At 37.8% G+C, this 25682-nt stretch overlaps 1 protein-coding gene across 1 annotated transcript in view; it reads right to left on the bottom strand.

The window, feature by feature from the left end:
• Positions 1-23403, bottom strand: part of PGGT1B (protein geranylgeranyltransferase type I subunit beta) — an 86732-nt gene extending 63329 nt beyond the window's left edge. Inside the window, exons 1-2 of the mRNA XM_003404489.4 lie at positions 23240-23403; positions 6288-6406 (exon numbers count right to left, since the gene is read on the bottom strand). Of these exons, the coding sequence (XP_003404537.1) occupies positions 6288-6406; positions 23240-23379 (259 nt within the window). The 5' untranslated portion in view covers positions 23380-23403. The remainder of the gene's footprint in view (positions 1-6287; positions 6407-23239) is intronic.
• Between the last annotated feature and the right edge of the window lie 2279 nt (positions 23404-25682).

The raw sequence follows: 25682 nt of genomic DNA, 5'->3' as shown, positions 1-25682 counted from the left end.
GGACCGGGCACTATTTCGTTCTGTTATATATAGGGTCTGTATGAGCCGGAACCAACTTGATGGCACCTGACAACAACAGGTGTCAAAAAACACAAGGGCTCCTAGAAATAGGACATATCATACACAGTCCTTATTTAAAGGTGTTAAGAGAAAAATAAAAAATAAAAAAAAGGTGTTAAGAGAGACCCAGACAAGAGCTAAAAATATTTTTTTCTACATCTGTTTTTTAAATTTCACTAATCAGTTTTAGACATTGGGCCCAGATCAATTAAAGAAAAGGCAGATGGAAGACTAACTTTCTTTCACAGAGATCAGAGATTTAATATCATTTCCTCCAACATAACAGTAAATGGAGGATTTAGAATTACAGACGGACTGTGAACGATCTACAGAATATGATCATTCCATACTACAAGAATATAATTTGGAAAGTTATGGACATAAACCAACCACTATGGATGATTTTAGCAAAAATTCTTCATCTACAATGTTTCCAAAAGCTGTGCTCTGTAATTTTTAACATTTGCAACATTCCTGATTTAGCCATATGAAAGGATCCTTATGCTTTATGCATGTTATTTAAAAACAAGCCAGCAATCCAACCAAAAAATCTACTACAAAGTAATTAAGCACTTTTATCTTTTAATATTAACATGCTTCATCTACATTTCTAAACACTTAATCCTAATATTTTCAGGAATCTATTAAGGAAAGGAAACCCTGGTGGCATTGTGGTTAAGAGCTATAGCTGCTAACGAAGGGTGCAGTTCAAAGCTACCAGGCGCTCCTTGGCAACACTGTGGGGAAGTTCAACTCTGTCCTATAGGGTCACTATGAGTCGGAATCGACTTGACAGCAATGGGTTTAGTTTTTTTTGTTTTATTAAGGAAAAGATACTAAATGCATTTTCCTTTACAGCCACAAAATAGCTTCAGAGCTCTCATGATAAATTTTGTATCTCACAGATAAAGACACATTATAAAACAAAACACCTATTGCATTGAATCAGCACTGTGTAATGGAAATATCAAAGGGCTAGATTCTAATCTTGTTTCCAGTATGAACTAGTTTATGACTGTGGTCAATTATTATTAATCATCTCTCTGGACCTCAGTATCGTCATTTGTAAAATGACTGACTATAATATGTCTGTCACACTCTGTTCTAGCTCTAATTCTCTGGTTGAGCCCTTGACCAGAGAAGGCAACATACTATTCCCAGCCTAATGCCTTTATTTCCTAAAAATTTCCTCTTGAGGCTAATGAGAAGGGCTCCAACTCCCCAGTGGTCTGACTGCTCACGTATTAATATGACACCACTAGGGTCTTTACAACACTGGCATTATGTGGTGGTCTGGGTTAATGCTGATTAAATATTCACAATGTACTTGATACATGCTAGTCTTGTTACACGAGTCTCCACTAGGGAACTATACACGTAAACAATAAACAGGCATTGGGACATGGAATCAAAAGCCCCAATTTCAGTCTCACTCAGTCACTGAGTATCTGTGTGTGGCCTAAGGCAAGGCTCTTAAATCACTTTATCCCTCAGTTTCCTCCTCTGGGGAAGGGAGACGAAGTAAAGAACAAATTTGATGATGTATTTGACAGTGCTTTGAAAATTAAAAAATACTAAATAGTATATGGCATTATTTCAGCCATACAGCAAAATATTAATCTTTGTATAGAACCAATGCAACTTTTAGTTTTTAATTGTTTATTTTGAAGTGAGCTTCAGCTAAGAATCTTTCTAATTTAAATGTTTAAATATAAAAATGCATACTTATTGTAAACATTCAAAGAACGAAAGTATACAGAGAAAAATTTTAAGTATCTGATCCTGTCATCCGAGACCCTACCTCCATTCCCGTGTATTTCCCCCTCCACAAAGGTTTTCTGTATGTGTTTTCAGAGATTTCCTCCACATTTATATTCAAACAGATTACAGAAACAAAAAAACCAAAACACTTGTTGCATATAGAATTTATCACTTAACTACATATGATGGACAGAGTCCCATGTCAGTACATATACAGATCTACTCATTCTTTTTACTGCCGCACAGTATTATTTACTGTGCCATACTTTGTCACTTTTGATGAATATTTACTTTGCTTCTACTCTGTTACTGTGACAAATGATGCTAAAACAAACATGTTTCTACATATATTTTTGTGCATACATGAGAATGTCAGATAGGATAAAAAATTATCTGCTAAAATGCCCTTCAAAGGTTGTAATAATTTTTATTCCATCAACAGAATATGAAAATACTCTTTCCCCCACATTGTCGCCAACTTTTAAAATCGATTTGCTCAACTGATGTGTTAGGTAAAAAAATAATGTTTAACACCATCATTTCAGTTGCATTTCCTTGATTTCTAGTAAAGTTAATCATCTTTTCATATTGACTGACTGCCCGCATTCCTTCTTTTATGAATACTTATAAATTTCACTGTTTTCTAAAGGGGGGTGCATTATCTTCTTGATCTTTAAGAATTTCTTATATTCTGGATATTAACAAACCATACATATTTTGCATGCTGGGAAGAAAATGTGTAAATAACATTTTATTTTAATCATTGTCAACAAACTGTTGAAAGCATAGCGATGAAAAATCTTATAAATAAAAACATATTTAGAACAGCTCTGAAAAAACTAAGACATAATATACATTAAAAATCTGTTCCCTAATTACTGTTTAGTAAAATGACAAGTTTTTTCACTTTAAAGTCAAAGAGGTATACTTGAATAACACAAAACACTCATGTTCTGTATTTCAAAAGAGTTTTAGTTTTGGTTCAAAATCAAACCAAAGATATCAGAATTTCAACTATTTACTTTTTCCAAAAGCAGCAGGTGTGAAAGGAGTAGGATGAACAATTTTTCACTATGGGCACGACATGAGCAATGGGTCAAACAGACTCAGCTAACAATAATAACAGCAACCACAGATTACAAGGGCAAGGAACACATTGTCAGAAGTTTACTCATGACCCACAGCCTGAAATGGTGGCCTACGGCAGTAAAGTGTCTCTCTGAAACCTGCGAAGGAGGCTATTTCTATTAGAATAATCCCAATTCTGAAATTATAGAATTGCTTGAAATGTACATACATTCTAACTGCCCAGCACTCAGTAAATGCTGGGACACCTTTATTGTGCAGGTTGTCACACAAAATACACCATCAGTACCTGCTTCTTCCCCATTCCCTAATTTTGTTGGGGGTGCTTCCATGAAGGAAAATTCTCCTTTAAGGCATCTTTGTGCTATTTAAAATGGATAAATTGCCCCTACCTCACAAAGTTTCCTTTTAAGAAAAACCTTTTTTTTTTTTTAATATACAAGTTTTATTAGATTATAAAGACTGAATTTTTCTGGAAAGCTAATAGCATAAAACGAAAGAGCATCATTGCTACTGTGGAGGTTGCTCTTTTTCCAAGCCCCTTCACTGTACCAAACATTTTCTAGCTTCAAGGCCCTTGCTCATTAACATCTCCTGCTTGAAGGGCTCAGTTTTTATCCACAGCAAAGGTTGTAAATGCAGATGCTTAGAGGCACTGAACAAATGTAGACTAATGAGGTAAGTGGCCGGGGTGGGGTGGGGGGTAGTGACTGGAGAGAACAAGAGCAGTCAAAAGGGGCAGTTCCAGCCAATTGCTACCAGGAGGAAGACAGGTCCAGCACTACCACATCTTCCAACTTTTCCAAAGAAACCAGAATTACAGATTCTAACGGGAAAGTTCTTGATTTTAAAATACTGGTAACTAATTCAAATTAGTTTATACTACTAGCTGTTTTCAAATCAATTCTGACTCATAGCAGTCCTGTGTGTTTCAGCGTAGAACTACGCTCCATCGGGTTTTCGATGGCTATGATCTTTTGGAAGTAGGCATCAGGCCTTTCTTCTGAGGTACCTCTGAGTGGACTCGAACTGCTAACCTTTCAGTTAATAGCCATTTGTGCCACTCACAGACTTTCTTCAAATTATTTTAAAGTGCTAAATGAATCGAGTAAGGCATTGGGTCACAAAATGGGGGCTGTATTTGGCCCAAGATGTTTTATTTATCTGGGTGATAACTGTAAAACAATGACTTGGTTCCAAAAGTACAAGGTCCCCATATTCTGAGTGTAATCCTTGTGCATGTACGCATCTTGGAGAAGGGAGCAGCAGTGAAGGGTTTTGAATGGATTATAAAGGTGAAGCAATTTCAGAACAGACATGAACAGCACCATAAAAGTAGAGGAGCCTGACTTAGCAGAGACCCCTACATGTGTTAAATTCTGATAGATCTATTTCAAAATCCTTAAGTCACTTTTTCTTTTATTTATTTTGGTAAGTATATAGGTAACAGAACTACTGCTGTTTTACAATCTTCACATGTACAGTTCAGTGACATTACATTCATCATGTTCAACCATCACCATGAACAGTTCCCAAACTTTTCCATCACCTTTAACAGAAGCTCAGTGTTCTCTAAGCATTACGCCTTTCTTTCCCTCCTCCCTCCCACCTACCTCATTAAAAAATTAGCCACTAATAAACTTTGGTCTCTATACACTTGCCTATTCCAGACAGTTCGTATAATTGGGATCATATAATATCTGTCCTTTTGTGACTGACTTACTTCACTCAGCATAATGTTTTCAAGGTTCGTCTATGTTGTAGCATGTATCAGGGCATTTCTCTTTATGGCTGGGTAATATTCCACTGTACATATGCACTACATTTGTTTATGCATTCATCTGTTGATGGATATTTAAGCTGTTTTCACCTTTTGGCCATTGTGGAAAATGCTGCAATAAACACTGATATACAAGTACCTTTTTGCATTCCTGCTTTTGATCCTTTTGGTTATATATCTAGGAGTGAAATTGCTGGATTAAATGGTAATTCTATGCTTAACTTTTGGAGTAGCCACCAAAATGTTTTCTGCAGTGGTTATATCATTTTACATTCTCACCAGAAATGGATGAGGGTTCCAATTTCTCCACATTCTTGCCAACACTTGTTGCCTTTCAGTTTTTTGTTTCGTTTTTAATCATAGCCATTCTGGTGGGTATGAAGTGATATCTCATTGTGGTTTTGTCCTTGGTCATTTTTTAAAATAATATGCCAGCAAGTAGAAATTTTAAAAATTATATAAAAATACAAACACTATGAACTTAAAAAACAACAAAAAGCCACAAACTATGTCCACGGGCCCAGGAGCATCTGTTCATAGATCAAACCTCTCTTTCTTTCTAAAAATAAAAAAATCATTAGGTTATTATTTGTCCAAAGTTCATCTGGGTGAGATTTATACATAATTACTCCAACCAATGATCTACGCTGTTAATTTATAAATCCTGACCCTTATAAGGTAGCTAAGTGGTTACCACTGATAAAAAGTACATGATTTTTTTCTGGGAATTTATTTGCTTGATCTTTTTGAGGTTAGAATTTCTAACACGTATTAAGTAAAAACTATGTCAGGTATTTTAAACTTAATAGAGTGAATTAAAGAATTTAAATAATGTATATATATGCATTTAGTTGATCAGATAATTTGTAAACTTCTTAGAATTTAGTTGTTCAAAATTTTTAGTTTTAAGAAGTATAACAATTATTGAAGTATAAGTAAAAGCTCTAAAAAACCATTAAAGAAACGCTAATGACACGTTAGAGGGAAACGACCAGGAGGCTGAAATGAGACTCTGATGGCCAAGAAAGATTTTTTTCACTAAAGAATCTGGAAATGAAAAAAAGAGTGAATGCTACAGAACTAATCAAATATAAATATCAAATACAAATAATTGACAAGCAGTCATCAGTGTGAAATTACACATCATGGAATGGTGCTACAACTGTGAACAATACAATGCAAGACATAGAGACAAGAGTTAAACACTGAACGTTGTCCTGATGGTAAGGCTTCATTACAGTCACGGCCTGGGAGCTGCTCACTGGGGAACCACACAAAGGGAACATTTACAGGGAAAACACATGAGAGTACGAGCCAACAAAGACTTCTGAAACTATGAGGGCTGACACTAAATCACCATAAAAAAAACATCTCTATTTAATTCCAGGCAACTCTAATTTGTTCTCTTAAGAGACTGATCATTAGATTTATTAAGTGTTGTATTTGAACAGAATGAGAGTTTTGTATTACAGGAAAAACATAGATGAATAAAATGTATTACATAACAGCACATGAATAAATATTAAGATTTGTTATCCAGCACATGATACGCCAGGTACGACTAGTCACACTAAAAATAAAATGCTAAAAACTCACTCACTGTCTTCTGTGGGAAGGACTTGCAGGGAGTAAATCCACTCTATTATGTCATCTTTGTTCACCACATCTAAGGAATCCAACATATCCAACCCGGAAAGCGCAAAAAATGCAATTGTCAACCTAAAAGGAAAAAACGTAAAATTCCATCTTAACTATCAAACCACTGAACTCTTTCTAGTTCAGAAAAACAATTAACTCATTCTAATCTTATAACAGCTTTAACAACACTCCAACTATGCAATAGCCAATACAGTTTATTCTTTTAATTTAATAGTATCAGTCAAACCTTTGTTTCAAATTTTCTTTTTAAAGAAACATTTAAAGGGTTAGAAGGGAAGGAAACCAATCCTACTTAACTGAGGCATACATGAATTCACTGAAGCCAGAGTATCTGTAACTTGAAGGCTAAAAGTAGATTTAAAAATAATTCCCTGCACCTGTTCAATACAAATATAGACAAAAGGGTGGAAAATATATAAAAATCTCAATTTTTACTCACTTCCCAAGAGAATTATTCTTAATTGCTGGTGCGTAATTCTTGAGGAAAGTCAAGACAAAATTACCTTTGTTCAAATTTGCTTATGAATAGTGACTCCTTGGAAAAAATTTAAATTAAGCTTTAAGAAATAGGAACACTTTTAAAAATAAATACAAAGGCATTTAAACTCCATTTTCCCAAAGAAGAACATTTTTTCAATAGAATAAAAACTATAAGGCAATACCCTCCTCCTTCCAGATTATACACTGAATCAGAGATCTAGACCTTGTGTTGTTATATGAAAATCAGCATGGATGCTTTTTACATAAGAGTTTGGTATACACATATTTCCTTTCATGTTGAGATGCAACCTATAATGCTGCTTGTTAAAACACTTTACCTCATTTTCACATTCTAATTATTCCTATGACTAATACCAACGAATTAATATTTCAAATGATCTGGTCTAAAAACTTATAATAGAAGCCCTTAAAGACTTCTGTAGTCTTTTCAACTGAGAATTAAGCCTTAATATCCTAAGGCATCCCTTGCATTAATAAATTAATTTCTCTCTTATGCATCTAGAACGGTACTGTGTACTAACTTTAAGAGAATCGAGGAAACAGCCACTCAGGTTTTTACAGGGCTTAATTCTCTCTGATTCGTGGTTGAAAAAGGTTGGTATCCATTAGACAACAGGAGGAGAAATCAGAGTAATTTAATTCCAACCAAAGCTTAAGGACAAAAACTAAAAATAATGTGATAATGGTATACCTAAGAACAATATATATTTGGGAAACAAACTACTGAGAGACTATTAACGGTGCATTGGGCACGGAGCTTGGAAATTTCTCATATATTATTTCAATTTAATTCTAACCACCCATTGAGATCCACCCAGTTAGGGAGGAGATTATCTGGACAAATTGTAATTAAGACTGGTGGAACCCTTTATGTGAGAAGCAGTGTTACACAATAGTTCAGAACTCAGACCTTGCAGTCAAATGAGATGGTTTCAAATCAGAGGCTTGACAATTTCCTGCCACAAGACTCTTTCCAAGTTTCAGTTTCCTCACCTGTAAATCACGACTAGACCTCACAGTCACTGTTTACTAGGCCTATACCATACCCATTGCCATTAAGCCGATTCCGACTCACAGCGACCCTATATGAGAGAGCAGAACAGGCCCCACAGAGTTTCCAAGGAACACCTGGTAGAGCTGAACTGCTGAGCTTTTCGTTAGCAGCTGTAGTTCTTAACCACTATGCCACCAGGGTTTCCCCTGGCGCATAAGCACTCAATAAATGGAAAGTATTAAGGAGCTGCGATGGCGCAGTGGTTAAAGTGCTCGGCTGCAAACGAAAAGGTCGGCAGTTCCAACTCACCAGCCACTCAGCAGGAGAAAGATGTGGCAGTCTGCTTCCATAAAGATTACAGTGTTGGAAACCCTATGGGGCAGTTCTCTGTCCTACAGCGTTGCTATGAGAACAGACTTCATGGTAATGGGTTTAACTTATTATCATTACTGATGTTTTCCCTGATTTAGAGGAACAGGACCAACAATGACCTTAGGATCTAATTTCACTCTATCAGGCCTTTTGTCTAGGTTGTTGGTTGGCAACCTTTTTTTTTTCTCCCAGGGAAACTTTCTTCTCCAAAACAAAATGATACTTAGGACATGTGAAAATCTCTACACAACAGCAGCCAATTTTGAAAATCACTGCTCTTGGTGGTAATTATGGCTCATGAAATAAGGTCTGCACTCAAATATTTATTGTATTAACTAACAAACAAAAGACATGCAATACTAAACCCACTGCTGTCGAGTCAATTCCAACTCACAGCGACCCTACAGGACAGAGGAGAACTGTCCCAGAGAGTTTCCAAGGAGTGCCTGATGTATTCGAACTGCTAGACCTTTTGGTTAGCAGCCATAGCACTTAACCACTACACCACCAGGGTTTCCTGCAATACTACATCTAACAAACTAACAAACCCTCCTGGAGAGGTCTAACAGGGTTTTCAGTTTTAATGTAATCCAGAAACTGAAAATTACCTTTATAGTCAGATAAAATTAAACACCTAATTTAGTTTATTAAAAGCATTATTATACAAAAAAGCAAAAAGACGACAGAGATAAAAGTGAACAACATGAAGAACAAGGGTGGATGAAACATGACCTTCCTGTCAGTCAAAATGACATAATAAGAAAGCATATTCAAAGTGCCACAACTTAAGCTGGTATTCTTTTCTATGATAAGAACTTCAGAAATCATCTAGTCTGGTCTTTAATTTTTTAGCTAAAGACAATAAAGCCCAAAGAATTCAAGTAATTTGCTCAAGACTTTAAAGCTAGGTAATGAATCAAAACTACCAGGAATTCTGAGTGGTACTGTGGTGTTCTCCACAGCGATGCCTCTCAAACCTGACTACGTGTTACAATTAGCTTAAAAACAGATGACGACTACATCACCACCAACAGAATCTATGGAGGCCCAGGCCCTATTCCAGAACAATTAATTCAGAACCTCTGGGTGATGTGGGGTCTGGGCGCCTGGCCTTTTTAAAAAGCTCCTCAGGTGATTCTAATATGCAGGTTTTAGAACTACTGCTCTAGAGCAGTGATTCTCAACTGTGGAGTAATTTTGCCCTCCAGGTAATATTCTGCAATGTCTGGAAACATTTTTTGGTTGTCACCATCGGAGGAAGGGTCCTACCGGATACCTAGAGGGTCAGAGGCCAGGGATGCCGCTAAACATCCTAAAATGCACAGGACAACCTACACAGTGGCCTAACTACAGAAAACAGCGCCTAGGGCAATTAGTTTTAAATTGCAGAATGATCTCTCACAGCTGGCAACGGAACCTCTAAGGGCCAACAGAAACTGATAATTGGCGCCCTGCCTCAAGTGACACCCTGGGCAAGTAGGCACGCACTGCTCAGGCCACCCCTGCCTCCCTATGCCTCAGTAAGGCCTCTGACCCCACACAACAAAGAATTATCCAGCCAAAATATCAATAACGCCAAGGATGAAAAATCCTGCTCTGAAGCCATACCATTACCTGTATGTAAAGGTTATCTGAATGGTTTATTTTTCACTTGCTCCTGTATATGAATGCATTTTACTTATAAGCAAGTATCATATACCAGAAATCAATTATCTGGTGGTAATTTAAATATCTTGCATACCTAATTATTAATGGCTCCTGCCAGTCCACCATTTTCAACTCACAGCAGTTGAGACTGCTAGGTTTATAAGATTAACACATGGAAAGTGAATAGCTTATGTTTGTCAGAAGTGTCCAGCAGTAGCTAGCAGACAGAACCAAGTCCTCACTTGGGGGCAAATGTCCAGCCTCCAAGATGGACTAAAATTCCTTATCTGGTCATATCACAGTTCTCAAAACCAAAAACTGAACCTGTTCCCGTCGAGTCAATTCTGACTCATTGACCCTATAGGACAGAGTAGAACTGCCTCACTGGGTTTCCAAGGAGTGGCTGGTGGATTCAATGTGCCAACTTTTTGGTTAGCAGGTGAACTCTTAACCACTGAGCCACCAAGGCTCTGCTCAAAGTTCTCAAGTAGCCCTGGAACAATGTCAAAAGAAATACAAGGGAAATTTGGGCTGTGGGCCTCTGGGAGAAATTTATGGTGCCCAAGGAGCCCTTGTGTTGCAGTGGTTAAATGACTAGCTGCTAACTGAAAGGTCAGTGGTTTGAACCCACAGCCACTCCGAGGGAGAAAGATGTGGCAGTCTGCTTCTGCAGAGATTACAGCCTTGGTTGTAGGAATCGACACCACGGCAAAGAGTACGGTACCCAGGTGATTGCTACTTAGGTTATCAACTGCTGCATTGCCACCCCTGGTGCAGGCATATATAGGGATAATCTTGTTAACGAATGCCCTAAAACCCAGGAAAGTAAGATTTTTATTTTAAAACTTCTTTTGGAGAACATCTTTTCCCTAGAATTCAATCTGAGTGTGTAGCCTGAAAAGCCCAAAGAAGTAAGCCATGTTTTCCTGCCCCTTCTCCTACTCTCCAAAGGTGATATCGTACAAAGCCTTTGTACGTATAAAAAGTTTAATTTACATGGACGAAAACACATGCCCCTCTTAAATTCTTTTACTAGTAGATCAATTTGCAGATAAACCAAAAAAAAAAAAAAAAAAAAAAACCAAACCACCCCAAACCCACTGCTATTGAGTTGACTGGGACTCATAGCAGCCCTATAGGACAGAGTAGAACTGCCCTATAGGGTTTCCAAAGAGTGCCCGGTGGATTTGAACTGCTGACCCTTTGGTTAGCAGCCGTAGCTCTTAACTACTACACCACCAGGGTTTCCAATTTGCAGTTGGGAGGTACTAAATAATGTCTCAAAATATTTCAAATTTTCCAGGCTTAAGCAGTAGAACAAAAGAAACAAAGATTAAATAAGAACAAAAGAAAAAACAAACAGTCCAAGGAGAGAAAAGGATTTAACCGTACTGACAGATTTTCCTATGCCACTGAATGAGTAAATGCTGTTAGGCTAGAGTACCAAAACTAAACCAAACCCAGTGCCGTTGAATCGATTCCGACTCATAGCGACCCTATAGGAGAGCAGAACTGCCCCATAGAGTTTCCAAGGAGCGCCTGGCAGATTCGAACTGCCGACCCTTTGGTTAGCAGCTGTAGCACTTAACCACTACACCACCAGGGTTTCCATTAGACTAGAGTAGTGAGTGATAATTCGGGGGTAAAATTGGGAACAGTGCTTTATGATTAGATACTCAAGTTTTGGATCACAAGCTCTGCCCCTTTCTAATATGATTCCTTTACAAATTGCATCTCCAAGTGTCTTTAACAGTGGATTCCATTCCTGCCTAGTTCTCGTAGGCTAAATCAAATTGTAAAGAGTTCTAAAATTCTATCAAGCAGCTACATTAAGAAATAAGAACACGGATGCTCAAAAAAACTGATGACAGCAGTAAAAGAAAAGAGTCTTAGGCTTAAAGAATACATTAGAATTGATCATGAAGTTAAAATACTACGTTAAAATGTAAAAATGGCATGGGGACAGTGTCTGACCTCCTCCAACCCCACAAAGGGGAAGGAAAACCAAAATTAACAGAGCAAGGCTGACTCCCACGTGGTGGAGGCCAGACAAGCCTCCTCTCTCTGCCATCTTTACCAATTCTGACACCAACCATCCCTCCCACAGCACTCTCTACTTCTCTGCTGGGTTTGATAATTCATTGCAATGGCCACACAGAACTCACAGACCATACTGACGATTATGGGGTTTATTAGTGAAGTAACAGTTACAATTCAGGCTTAGGAATACTCAGGACACAGTTCTTCCATCAGGACAGCCTCTCCCCAGCGATGCTTGCAGACACACCTCTCCCTGGCCCTAGGCCTCGCCCCAAAGGCACTCAACTTTCTCTCTCCATGGGCTGGGAAGTCCATCACGCCATCTCCTGCTGCCAGGTCTCTCCTGCCACCGCTTCTCACTGTCTTCAGGGTTACAGCTAGCCCTCTTCTCAGTGTCCTGCTCCAAGGAGCTTCTCAGTGCAGGGATCTCAGGTCCAAAGGATGTGCTGGCTCCTGGCTGTTCTTCCTTGGTAGGATCCTCTTTGCTCTGGAACTGGCTCTTTTTTAAGGCAAAATGGACCAATCCCCTTGGTAGGCCACAATTACTCTACTACACAGTCCTGTCCAATAACCTGGGTGGGAGTTATAAGACCACGGGTAGAAAGGCCACACACAAAAGTAATTAATCACACTGCACTAGCACAGAGGCCCCCAAGAAATATTATGTAATGAATGACTAAAAGATTACATGAATTCTAGGACTTTAAAGCTTATTCTTCATCTGTTATATATGGCTGACTCATCTAGTAGGTATTTTTAGTAAGTGTGACAATAGCTGCACATCTTTGAAACTATTTTACACACGAAATAGTTTTTCTACTATCACCATCGTAATTATTCAGTAAGAAACATTTACTGAACATCTACTACAGATTAGGTGTCATTTAACAAAAATGAATAAAACAAACCTCCTAACCTTACAAACAAAAACCTTAGGCAGGTGAAATTACAGGCGAAATAAATAAGCATCTATGTGATAAATGCTATTGTAGAAAACATCTTCTTCATTTATAAAACTGCTCCTTTTGTCTCTCGTTCTCTAGACCAGGTCCAATCTGAGAACCTGCGACTCCTCCTTCTTCCTTCATCTCCTCCTTTCTATCCCTTCTTCTACTGCCCCAGCACCTCTTCTGGACTAAGTCATCATACAGTTTCCTTATTGGTCTTCCTGGTCCTGTTTTTTTCCCACTCAATACAAGGGTAAATCTCAAATACCATAATCACTCTGAAATGCTTATCTAACCATAAGGAGCCACTGCTTGGTGACTTCCTATCATTTACTTCCCATCATATCAAATTCAAGTTCCTTGACATGACACCAGAAATGGATTACCCAATAAGGTAAGTGCTTAGGGCATCAACAAAACAGGGGTACCAGTTGTGCAAAGCAAAAATCCATAGATGCAAAGCAGACAGGACACAAGGAAATGTGAGCACTTAAGTAGAAAGGAACTGAATGGGCGCTAAATGAAAATGATGCCAGCTCCTGTGCGTGAGAATGTGCCAGCCGGAAAAAAGTTCACACAGGGTCACGAGGGTGCCCATGTGCAGGGTTGTTTAAGCTACGAGGTCCCTACCACTTCAACACCTTCGCTGATACCTGTCTCATCCAATGTAACTGAAACTCCTTATCTCGGTGGGTTTCTTGGGAGTATACTATTTTTTTTCTAATAAAGAAGAGGCTGGGGGAGGGGAGCTGTCAAGTTTAACTCCTGCCACATTCACCCAGTATTCAACTGCATCCAACACGAGTGGTTACTGGGCAAGGATGGATTATATTAATAGATAACAGGTCTCTGATCCATTTTGAGAAAACCGTCTTATATATACATCCATGCCTGCTGATCCAGCAACTCCAGCCAGGAGGGCCAGCAACACTCTGCCATGACACAAACACAAGGATATGCTCTCGCACACATCCTGGTAAACAACCAATGGGAACTCCAGTCCCAGATGAGGCACAAAAATGAGGGAGCTCAAATTAAGTCGACAACTGCAATGAATTCAATCAAGTTACTTTTAAACTATTTAGCATTTACAGGGTTATGTCCTAAGTTTTGTAAACAATATTTATAACTTTAACTTTAGAATGTGTTTGGCTTACATGCAGAAACAATCTAGCATACATTTAATATAATACTAACATCAGTAATAATTTAATACTAACATAGCAAATGTCTAAAACATACTGGAAATATTAATATTTATCTAACATGAAAAGTTTTGTATGTTATCAAGTGAGTTTTGTTTTTTATTGTTTGTTGCTTGGGACACAGTGCCTGATATTACTCTGTATATGCTAATTAATGAGGCATTAGGCACATTAAGAGGATGCAAAATTAAATATTTATTTATCTTGCAAAATATGTTTTGTAAATCTAGTTCTGTGTAAAGTGAACCAAAACATGTCTTCAGGTTAAGCATACCCTTGTATTTGTACCCTGCTCTTTGTGATCAGCAGTAATCCAATGAACTGCAAAGACACAGCATCAAAAGATGGAAGGTAAGTGCACAAATTTTAAAGTATTATCTCAAGACAAAAAAACACTCATGGAGATCTGTGAAGGGCCCACCAACAAACATATGAAATTATTTCCAACTGCCATGTAAACACTATTTCTTTTGACTATTTCAAACTTGAAGAACAAAACTACATGTTCTAATCAAATTTTTTACTTAATTTTCAAATATAAATTTTTGTGTTATCATCCAAATTCGAATGTAAATTTTATTTTATAAATTTTACTTGTTTCATAAATGTTATTTTCAATTATTCAAATTCATTATTTATTTTCAATTATTCAAATTCATTTGCTACAATAGAACCAAATTTAAAAAGCAACATAATTTTATATCCAGGTAAAAATGAAATGGCAACAACTAAGTGGAGCACAAAAACGAAAGCTCACAGAAGATAAAAAGAAAATGATTTGTGAATCCCTACAGCAATTCCAAAATTAACTTCCTTTTTAAAATGTAATGAATCAGAAGAGACTTCTTCTGTTGACTGCTTGAGTTTAATGGGTGCAAATTGTTGTACTAGTACTGCTAATGCTGAAATTACTAATATAACAGCATTTGTTCCAAATTCTGCATCCATTCATTGCTGTAGTAAAAAAAATTAATGGTGTAGAAAAGTGAAACTATTTTAGAATCTGAAGCTGTCGGATATGCAGACCCCATAAGTAACAGAAATACAGACTCTGCTTTGTGGAATAATTTTTCTTCTAATGATGCAAATTATTCCATCGAAAGAGGGCAAAGTGATTGTAAACATCATAGCAGGCCACTTGAAAATTCATATAGAAAATTTCTGAAAGGTAAACAAACAAGGTTCTGGAGTCGGAATATATTTCTAGGGTGCAAAGCTAATGGTGAAAATTATAAGAGGGAGTGGCTACTGTATTCTCCATCAGTCAGCTCTGCATATTGATTCAGTCCCAAATCATTTAATTAGCAATTTGCTACACAGAGATTTAGTGATAGGCGCAACTTGAATATGACTGATAAACATGAAAACCAGTTCAATTCACAGAGATCATATGTTGTCATATTTAAACCAAAGACATGGTTTTGGTTTAACTCATGAACTGGAAACACAAATTAATGAAGAAGGTCAGTATTGAAAAGCCATTCTGCAACATGCTGTTGTCATTATAACAATTGCTGAACGTGAATTATCTTTTCAGGAAGAAACGACATGTTTTGGTCCCCACAAAATGGAAATCTTTTGGGTTTACTTGAACTTGTTTTCAGTTTGATTCATTTTTTAGCAGATCACATCTCAAAATACGGTAACACAGGAAAGAGCAACCCATCGTATATATGTAAAAGAACATGGGAAGAATTAATAAGCTTAAAAAGTGATTAAGTTCAATTGACTATTTTCAGTGAAAAAAGTATAGCTCGATATTTCAGTTTGTAGATTCCACTCCTGGTCTTTCGCATACAAATCAGCTAAGCATTTTTTAAAGATACTTGTCTTCAACAGATGGAAAACCTATCGAGTGATTTATCACATTTACTAGCTTAAAAAGTCATACCAGTGGAGAAACTGCAAATAAAGTACTTCACTATTTATGTGAAGTTTGCAAAATTGATTTTTTTAAATTGATATTTACAATCATTTTGTCCTCTTTCGATGCAATAATTTACAACATTAGAAGAAAAATTATTCCACAAAGCAGAGTCTGTATTTCTGTTACTTACGGGGCCTGCATATCCGACAGTTTCAGATTCTAAAATAGTTTCACTTTTCTATACCATTAATTTTTTTTACTACAGCAATGAATGGATGCAGAATTTGGAACAAATGCTGTTATATTATATTTTAAGCAGAGGCCAGTCCTATGACAATGCTGCCAATATGTCAGGGTGTTATAAAGGCATGCAACAGAAAAGTATAGAACGTAATGAACATACCATTTTCATACCACACGCTATGGACTGACTTAATCTTTTAGGATGCAGCACAGTAAATTGTTGTCCAGAAGCAGTTCATTTTTTCCCTACTGTTCACTCTATACATTTTTGCTGCCTCTACTCACCAGTGGGCAATTCTTAAAACATATTTAGGCAATTATCTAGTATTAAAATGTCTTTCTAATACATGTTAAGAAGTGCACGCTGTAGCAATGAGTGCCATCCTGGAATCCTACACTCAAATTTTAGGTGCCTTAGAAAATACTGCTGAAGATCAGACACAAAAAGGAGATGCCAAATGGAGAAGCTGAAAACATCACCAACAAAATGCAAACACTAGAGTATGTATTTATGTTGGTTATATGGGATAATATAACATTTCTTGGAGAACCCAAGCTCTCCAAGATTCAGAAGCAAATTTAAAGACATGCACATATCTCTACCAGGCATTAACAGGGTATTTACATAATTTAAGAGGAAATTTTGAAAACACAGCAAAACAAATACTGTCGAATACTGATTATCAAACAGGTCACTGTTGTAGAAGCATTAGAAAGAAACAAGTAAATGACAGAAGTGCTCCAGAAATATCACTGACTGCCATATATCAATTTCGTGTAACCACATACTATACCGTCATTGACACGATTGAATCTTGCATGAAAAGGGGTGAAAGTGTATGAAGTTCTTTGAAACAGGTTTTGCTTCTTAAACAATGTGGATATACCTGATGAAGAATGCATAAAGGCACCTAAGAAATTATTGCAAGCTTATCCTGATGACTTAAATACGTATCTTTACAGAAAAGTGTGACAATTTCATTCTCACATGAAAACTAAGTTTACAGATTCAGTAAAAACAAATTTTACTCATATAGGCATGTATGATTCCATAAGAGAAGATAAAACACAACGTGTACTTCTCAATGTTGAAACTGCTTTACATATATTCCTAATTTTAATAATCACAAACTGTACAACAGAGCACTCATTTTCATCCCTAAAGAGACTCAAAAACCCTCAGCATACAACGATTCAAAAAAGACGATTCGTTATCCTTATTATGTACGGAAGTAGATACTGTTCAGCAGCTTAACTGTGATGAAAGCATTGAAGAATTTGTAAGATCAAAGAATAGAAATATTTTTAATTATAACCTTAGAGACGAAAGATCTATCTAAATATACGATATAGTAATGTGTTATGTTTTCTGATCCTTAACTTTTCTTTTAAGACATCTTTTCATTTGGTCATTTATAATTATAGCATTTATTACAAAACACGCATCAAAACTGAACTATGAGCTGTTTAAAGCAAAGTCAGTAGAAGTCAATTTTTCATTGTGGGAAATCAGAATTTTACATTGATTGTTGAAACAACTAAGTTCACAGACTCATTTTCTTTGCTGTAGAATATGTGGAATACTCTTTTTGTAGAAAATATAGTATATAGTAAAAATCTTAGTACCCCATATGCTCTAAAAATTTTATAATTCAGTTCATCTCATTCCACTAAAATGGCATAAGCCACTTTTGTGTTCAATTGCTGACATTTTAGTCACATTTAAAAAGAAGTCGCATCATGGATAGCTAAGGCAGATGTACGCACATACACATACATCTGTTGTTACATGCCATTGAGTCAGTTCCAACTTCTATGACCCTATGTACAACAGAACAAAACACTGCCCAGTCCTGCACTATCCTCACAATCGCTGCTATGCTTGAGCCCATTGTTGCAGCCACTGTGCCAATCCATCTCATTGAGGGTCTTCCTCTTTTTCACTGACTCTCTACTTTACCAAGCATGATGTCCTTCTCCAGGGACTGATTCCTCCTGATAACATGTCCAAAGTATGTAAGACAAAGTCTCTTCATCCTTGCTGCTAAGTAGCATTCTGGATATACTTTTTCCAAGACAGATTTGTTTGTTTTTTTGGCAGTCCATGGTATATGCAGCATTCTTCGCCAACACCATAACTCAAAGGTATCAATTCATCTTTGATCCTCCTTATTGTCCAGGTTTTGCATGCATATGAGGCGAATGAAAAGACCAAGGCTTGGGTTAGGTGCACCTTAGTCTTCAAGGCGACATCTTTGCTTTTCAACACTTTAAAGAGGTCTTTTGCAGCAGATTTGTCCAATGCAATGCATCTTTTGATTTCCTGACTGCTGCTTCCATGGGTGATGATTGTGGATCCAAGTAAAATGAAATTCTTCACAATTTCAATCTTTTCTCCATTTTTCATGATGTTGCTTATTAGTCCAGCTTTGAAGATTTTTATGTTGAGGTGTAATCCATACTGAAGGCTATGGTCTTTTATCTTTATCAATAAGTGCTTTAAGTCCTCTTCACTTTCAGCAAGCAAGGTTGTGTCATCTGCATAACGCAGGTGGTTAATGAGTCTTCTTCCCATCCTGATGCCCCGTTCTTCTTCATACAGTCTAGCTTCTCAGATTATTTGGTCAGCATACAGACTGAATAGGTATGGTGAAAGGATACAACCCTGACACACATCTTTCCTAACTTTAAATCAGAGTTTCCCCTTGTTCTGTTGGAATGACTGCCTCTTGATCTATGTACATGTTCCTTGTGAGCACAATTACGTGTTCTGGAATTCCCATTCTTCCCAATGTTATCATAATTTGTTATAATCCACATGGTCAAATGCCTTTGCATAGTCAATAAATGCAAGTAAACATCTTTCTGGTATTCTCTACTTTCTGCCTCATGGAGGCAAATACATACATACATACATACATACATATATATATATATATATAAAACTCACATATCCTGTCTGTAAGTGAGTGAATGGAGGAGACAGCACCACAGATTATCAATGCTTAGGGCCCTCACATGCCTTAATCCAGCCCTGGATTACACACAAATCCCTCTGTGATCTGGCCCAAGTCTATCTTTCCAGGCGATCCTACCACATCCATCCTACATTTTGAATCACTGTTAGACAACTGACTGAAGTTTCTCTGCTCAACACTTACTCATTTGCCTTTAACCTTATTGTCCATTTGCCTATAACACTCTTCCCCCACAAAACTGGAACACATTTTTTAATATTTAGCTCCAAAGTTACTTCCTCAAGGATGCCTTCCCTGAAGCCCTGGCTCTCATCAGGTTGAGCTAGTTAGGCCCTCCCATAATGCACATACAATCTGTTTCATAATGTCTTGCTGCTCCAAGTCTGGTCAGGGGATCAACAGCATCAGCATCACCTGAAAGCTTTTTGAAATGCAGCCTCTCAGACCTCCCCTGAGGCCTATGCAATCCTCACTTACATTTTTAACAAGATCCCCAGGTGATTCATATGCACATTAAAGTTGGGAAGCACTGCTATAATAATGTTTCCATACCTTTTCTCGCATCAGGCAAACAGTTCTTAAACTTTAGTGTGCATCAGAACCATGTGGGATGCTTGTTATAATGCAGACTCACAGGCCTGGAGAGATTGCAATGCAGTAGATCTGGGTAGGGGCCCAGGCATGTGCATTTTAATAAGCACCCCCATTTTTACTGATGAAGAGCCTCCCACCATCACCATCACACTTTGAGAAATCCACTGCTACACTGTGATATACTTGAGATAAGGGAGGAAATGAAAAAACAAAAACAGTAGTTAGGGAATGGTAGGCAGCAGATCGGTTACAACATAACCAAAAAAACCAAACCCACTGCCACAGGAGTCGATTCCAACTCACAGTGACCCTATAGGACAGAGCAGGACTGCCTATATAGTTTCCAAGGAGCGACTGGTGGATTTGAATTGTTGACCTTTTAGTTAAGCAGCCGTAGCACTTAACCACTACGCCACCAGGGTAACAACATAGGATAGAGGAAAAAGGTAAGACTTGAGAACGGAAAAAGTAGGTAGATGATGAATGTTGTATAAAATACAGGTTTATTACCTAAACTTTTCTAGAACATTGAGATTGCCAATAGTAGAAATAAAATGATAGGAAATGGTTAATATTTTGTTCCTCAATAAAAAGTGTATTTTAATTCCCATTACCCAAATACAAATAGCAACAATAACATATAACCACACATACGGGACGGGGGGGAGGGGGGCGGGGAACCTCTCCAAACCATTCATGAAGAAAAGAAATGTATTGCTAAACGTCACAACTCAAGGTTTAATATTCACTGAACCAGTAAAGTGGGTTAACTAGTTAACTACCACTTTTTGGAGGTTAATAATAATAATAAAAAAAACCTCAGATATAAGCAGTAAACAATATACTTTTTCATTGTCATAAAGCCATGGTCATTAGAAGAAGTTAATTTTCTAATTTTCTGATTTGTTCCTATTTGTCAGACTATGAGAAGAAAGGAAATGGAATTATTTCACAAAAATGCAGGACCAGAAAATGTGTCTAAATATCCAGTCCTGAGAGCCAGCTATTTCATCCCTCTCAGTAATAAGGAGCACAGAAACACCCGAATCACTGTTTAACACTGAGTCCTCAGTGGCCAGACACACAGTAGGAACTACATTGCTAATACTGGGTGAGAATACTGGCAAAAGCATTGTTTGGCTTAAAACTCCTAGTATCAGTAGAAATTTTGTGACCAGTCACCTTTGCTTAAAAGGTTGGAGCTTCTTCACAAGCATCTTAAGGTCTATTATGAATTACACACACCACAAGAGGACTGGATGCTAAACTAAAGAAAGTAAGCACTCTGAATCAGGTGGGAGAAAAACTGAAAAATTTTAAAATCACTACAAAAACTGGTACCTGCAAGTTACCTTAAATTTATTTATTGTATTATGTGAGCTGCAAGACAACCAAAAATCATTTTAAAAATAATCTACGCAAGTGACAAACACTAGGCATAGAAGAGGATATACTTAATATTTCTTAACAAATACACCAAGGTGTTGTACATCTATTATCTAATATAGAATACCTGCTGTAGATCCTAAGGTTATGCTAAAGTTGTTAAATCAATTGTCAAATTAGTTTTTAGACAATCTTTGCTGTTTTACTTACGCAGTGAGCAGAATTACTGTTACAGACAACACGCTTTGGTCTGTGTGGTTTTAACCATGCTGAAATTACACAGAATAGATGAGTAAAACCAACTCGCATTTCAAAAACGCAACCAGAGACCTATAACCAGCTACAAGCAAAGTTCAACTGTTAATCACAACGTAACAAAAATGGAAGAATTTATCAAAAATGCTTTGAATTCACATAAAATTAATCCTCATAAAACTCTAAATGTGATTTATCAATGTATTTTTTAACATCCCATATCACCACAATCAATTGACCAGATTTTGGAAATCTTAATTTAAGGCTAGGTATGTTATCTGCTTCAACGGCACTGGGTTGGGTTTTTATGCGCTCTGCTAGTCAGTATGCATAGCGAAAGAAATATAAATAATGTTTCACTCTTGGTTTTGCCAGAATCTGTTCATCCTTCGGGGCTCAGCTCATTCATTCAACAAATATATTTACTTAGTACCTCTCATGTGCCAGATATTGTTCACGGCCCTAGGGCAGTGCTATCCCATAGATCTTTCTGGAAATGTTCCAATAAAAGATATAGTAGCACTGGCCAATGTGGTGACTGAACATTTGAAACGTGGCTAGTGCAAACTGAGGAGATGAATTTTTATTTAATTTTAATTATTTTAAATTAAAGTAGCCAAGCAGGGCTAGTGGCTGCCATATTACATAGCCGAATAGGAGTGATGGCCCTAGTGTTACAGAGGTGAACAAGACACACAAGGATCCTACCTTGATGAAGTTTACTTCCAGGGTGAAAGAAATATATTATAACAAGTAAACCAATACGTGTATTATTTCACGTGGTGACTGGAGTGGATTTCTTCTGGAAAGGGTGATTAGAGATGGCTTCTCTAAAGAAATCTGGATTAGGTGCCTGCCCTTCCTATGTGCTCCTACAGAACGTACACTGACATATAAAAAATAGTGCAGAATTAATCAAAGGCCTTTTCTTGTTCAGCAGTGTACTCCAGCAACAACCACAAAAAATATTTCTTGGCCACTCTGCAGAAATAATTTACAAAACCCCCACAACTGACCCACTCATGCACTGTTCAAAATATAACAGAGGCTAACAATTAAAAAATGTGGGAAGAGATCAGAGCAAAAACAATCGGCTGATTCTTCCCCACCCAGTCCCATACAGCTTTGGAGTCTCACTACAAAAAACAGCAATGCGGAGCAAAGATCGCCCCCGCCTTTTGTTCTTCTCATCCCCAAATTTGTACTCTGTATGACCAATCCATAGTTTCTTATCCTTTGCCAAATCATACTCTTCAATCAACTCCAACTTTATCAAGCCTATTGCAAATATACTTCAACAGGCTGCTTCACACGACGCTGCATCTCCTTTTGCTACTAGTCTTCTCTTCCCATTAGTTTACAATTCCTGGAAAGTAAATTTCTACCCAGACCTTAAAGAGACTCTCTGATGCTCCTATACACTAAACATCATGCAGGCATTCAATTAAGGGTTAATGACTTTAGGGGAGGAAAGAGAAGCACAGAAGAGGCTATTTATCTATAACACCAATGAGAAACGCTTTGTCTTTTCCCTTTTATGCCTGGAAATCACGGGGCAAAAACTATCTCAGATACTCAGAGTGGTGACTCACAGGCTTTAGGAGAATAAAAAGGAAGCTCAGGTTGACAGGAAAAATGGATGAGACGTGGAAAAGGCGGAAACTGGAGATTCTAAACTCGCCCATCGGAACTCGGGAGAGCGACAGTCACCGCGGGTCGACCCGAGAGCGGAGGTGCCCGATAGGTGCCAGGTGGGCGGCGGCGCAACCCTCTGAGGGCGCCCGGGTAGCCATCAGGTTCCGCTACGCCTTTCTGCGGGGACCGTGGTCACAAGTCTACCAGTCCTTCCGTGGCCGCAAATTACCTGCTGGTCTCAAGCGAAGAATAACGCTCCGGCAAGACCTGGAGGCAACGCTGGAAGAACCGCACATGTCGATCACGTAGGAAATCCAGCCGCTCTCCCTCACTGCTCCCCGCCGACTGCTCGTCCTCCGTGGCCGCCATGCTGCTCCGGAAATAACGTCCACCGCGATCCGGAAGCAATTGGAGCGCGCCGCGAAGAAGCCCCGAAGGGCTACCGGCAGGGTGGGCGGGCACTGGCGGGCGGATAGGGGATTGAACCCGCCACTGTCAACTCAAAGTCGTACGCAGCACCTTATTTCTACAATTTCTCCGTAGGTAGTGCACGGCTCATCTTTTCTACTCTTATCTCCAAAGGTTTGGAAACACCTTGCAGCCAAGCCCACAAATGTGTCAGAACTTTTCTCTTCCGTAACTGGGAGTGCAGTTCTAGTCTGCAGCACAAGGAATCTCCATGAGTCAGAATTGACTCCGTAGCAACTGTTTTTCTTTTTGTTATTGTGTTGAAAAGGAAAACTGGTGGTGCAGGGGTTGAAGTGCTCGGCTGCTAATGAAGGCCAGCAGTTGGAACCCACCAGCCCCTCTGCGGGAGGAAGATGTGGCCGTCTGCTTCTTAAAGATTACACCCTTGGAAACCCTATGGGGCAGTTCTACTGTTCTATCGGGATAGTGAGTCAGAATCCACTTGACAGCAGTGGGTTTGGTTTTGGTTTTATTATTGGTGAAAACATAACACAACACAACACCTGCAAATACAACTTCCATTATTTACAACTCAGTGAAATCGATTATATTTTTCATTTTGTGCTACCACTATTGCCATCTTCATCCAAAACTTTCCACTACCACTAACATAAACTCAATGCTCCCCAAACAAAAACCTTCCCTTTCCTTCTCCTTCCCGCCCTTGGTAACCATTGATAATCTTTGATTTCCATATATTTGCTTATTTCATGTAAGTGAGATCATAGAGTATTTGTCCTTTTGCAACTGACTTATTTTGCTCAGCAAAATGTTTTCAAGGCTCACCCGTGTTGGGCCATGCATCAGAACATTTCTCTTTACGGCTGCATAATACTCCATTGTATATATATATACAGAACCCAGAAACACAGTGCCATCGGGTCGATTCCGACTCACAGTGACCCTATAGGACAGAGTAGAACTGCCCCACAGAGTTTCCTAGGAGCGCCTGGCAGATTCAAACTGCCAACCCTTTCTTTGGTTAGCAGCGGTAGCACTTAACCACTATGCCACCAGGAACTACATTTTATTTATTCATTTGTTGATGGACACTTCGTTGTTGCTGCCTTTTGGCTATTATGAAAAATGCTGCAGTGAACATTGGTGTGCAGGTTTCTGTTGTATTCCTACATTCACTTCTGGGTATATACATAGGACCAGAATTGCTGTGTCATCCTAATTTTACATTCAACTTTTTGAGTAAATGCCAATGTTTTCCACGATGGATGCACCATTTTACATTCCCACCAGCAATGGATGAGGGCTCCAGTTTCTCCACAACCTTGCCAACTTGTTTTCCCTGGTTTTTGTTTCTTCTTCACTGACCTAAACGTTGATGGTTTGAATTCACCAAGAGGTATCACCAAAGAAAGGCCTGGCCATCTACTTCCGAAAGATCACAGCCATTGAAAACCCTATGGAGCACAGTTGAACTATGAAACATGAGTTGGAACAACTTGATGGCAACTTTGTTTTTTTTTTGGTCCTACTTTATTTCTAAACTGCCTAAGATCATGTAAAAAAGTTATAGAGAACATGTAGGATAAATGAGCATTCCCAATAAAAGATGTTTTCTGTCAATGCTCTCATTCTGCACCAATAATTCTATAATCAAAATTCAGTTGCCAGAACTTAGAAATCATCTACTTAGATATTAACTGTAAAATAAGAAAAGGTTTTGATCTCTATACTCACAGTAAATTTCCAATAATCATTTGACCTAAAAGTATCAAATTAGAAATATACTCTAAAACATGTAAGAAATGTATTTTTTTTGTATTACGTATATGGTACCTTTCTATAAAGTGAAAATGAATTAAAGTTAGGAATTAAGATTTTATAATATAAAAAGTTGAGTTAAATTAAGTTAATTTGTATTTTTAATGTACAAAAGTTTGTAAATTTAAAAAGTAATACTGTACCAAATGGACATGACTTTAGCAATTTTAAAGCACTTTAAATACCATCAAGAGAAATCATAATATTCCAAAGCTAGCTTATTTCAGATGTTTCTGAACAAAAAAATTCAATATTTTGAGATAAAGAGAATCAGAAAAGAAAACTGCATGAGCCAGGGAGATGTTAAGACACAAAGATTTTATAAACATGTTAAGTGCAAAAAGGCTGAAGGGAAATTTGAAACAGCTGAAGGAAACCAAAAAGATAATATCCATAATACAACCAAAATGGTATGTGAGGTTAGA

The sequence above is a fragment of the Loxodonta africana genome, chromosome 2 (genome assembly GCF_030014295.1).
Source record: "Loxodonta africana isolate mLoxAfr1 chromosome 2, mLoxAfr1.hap2, whole genome shotgun sequence".
Lineage (NCBI taxonomy): Eukaryota > Metazoa > Chordata > Mammalia > Proboscidea > Elephantidae > Loxodonta > Loxodonta africana.
The sequence above is the reverse complement of the archived record's forward strand: the minus strand, read 5'-3'. Positions and strand labels throughout refer to the sequence as shown.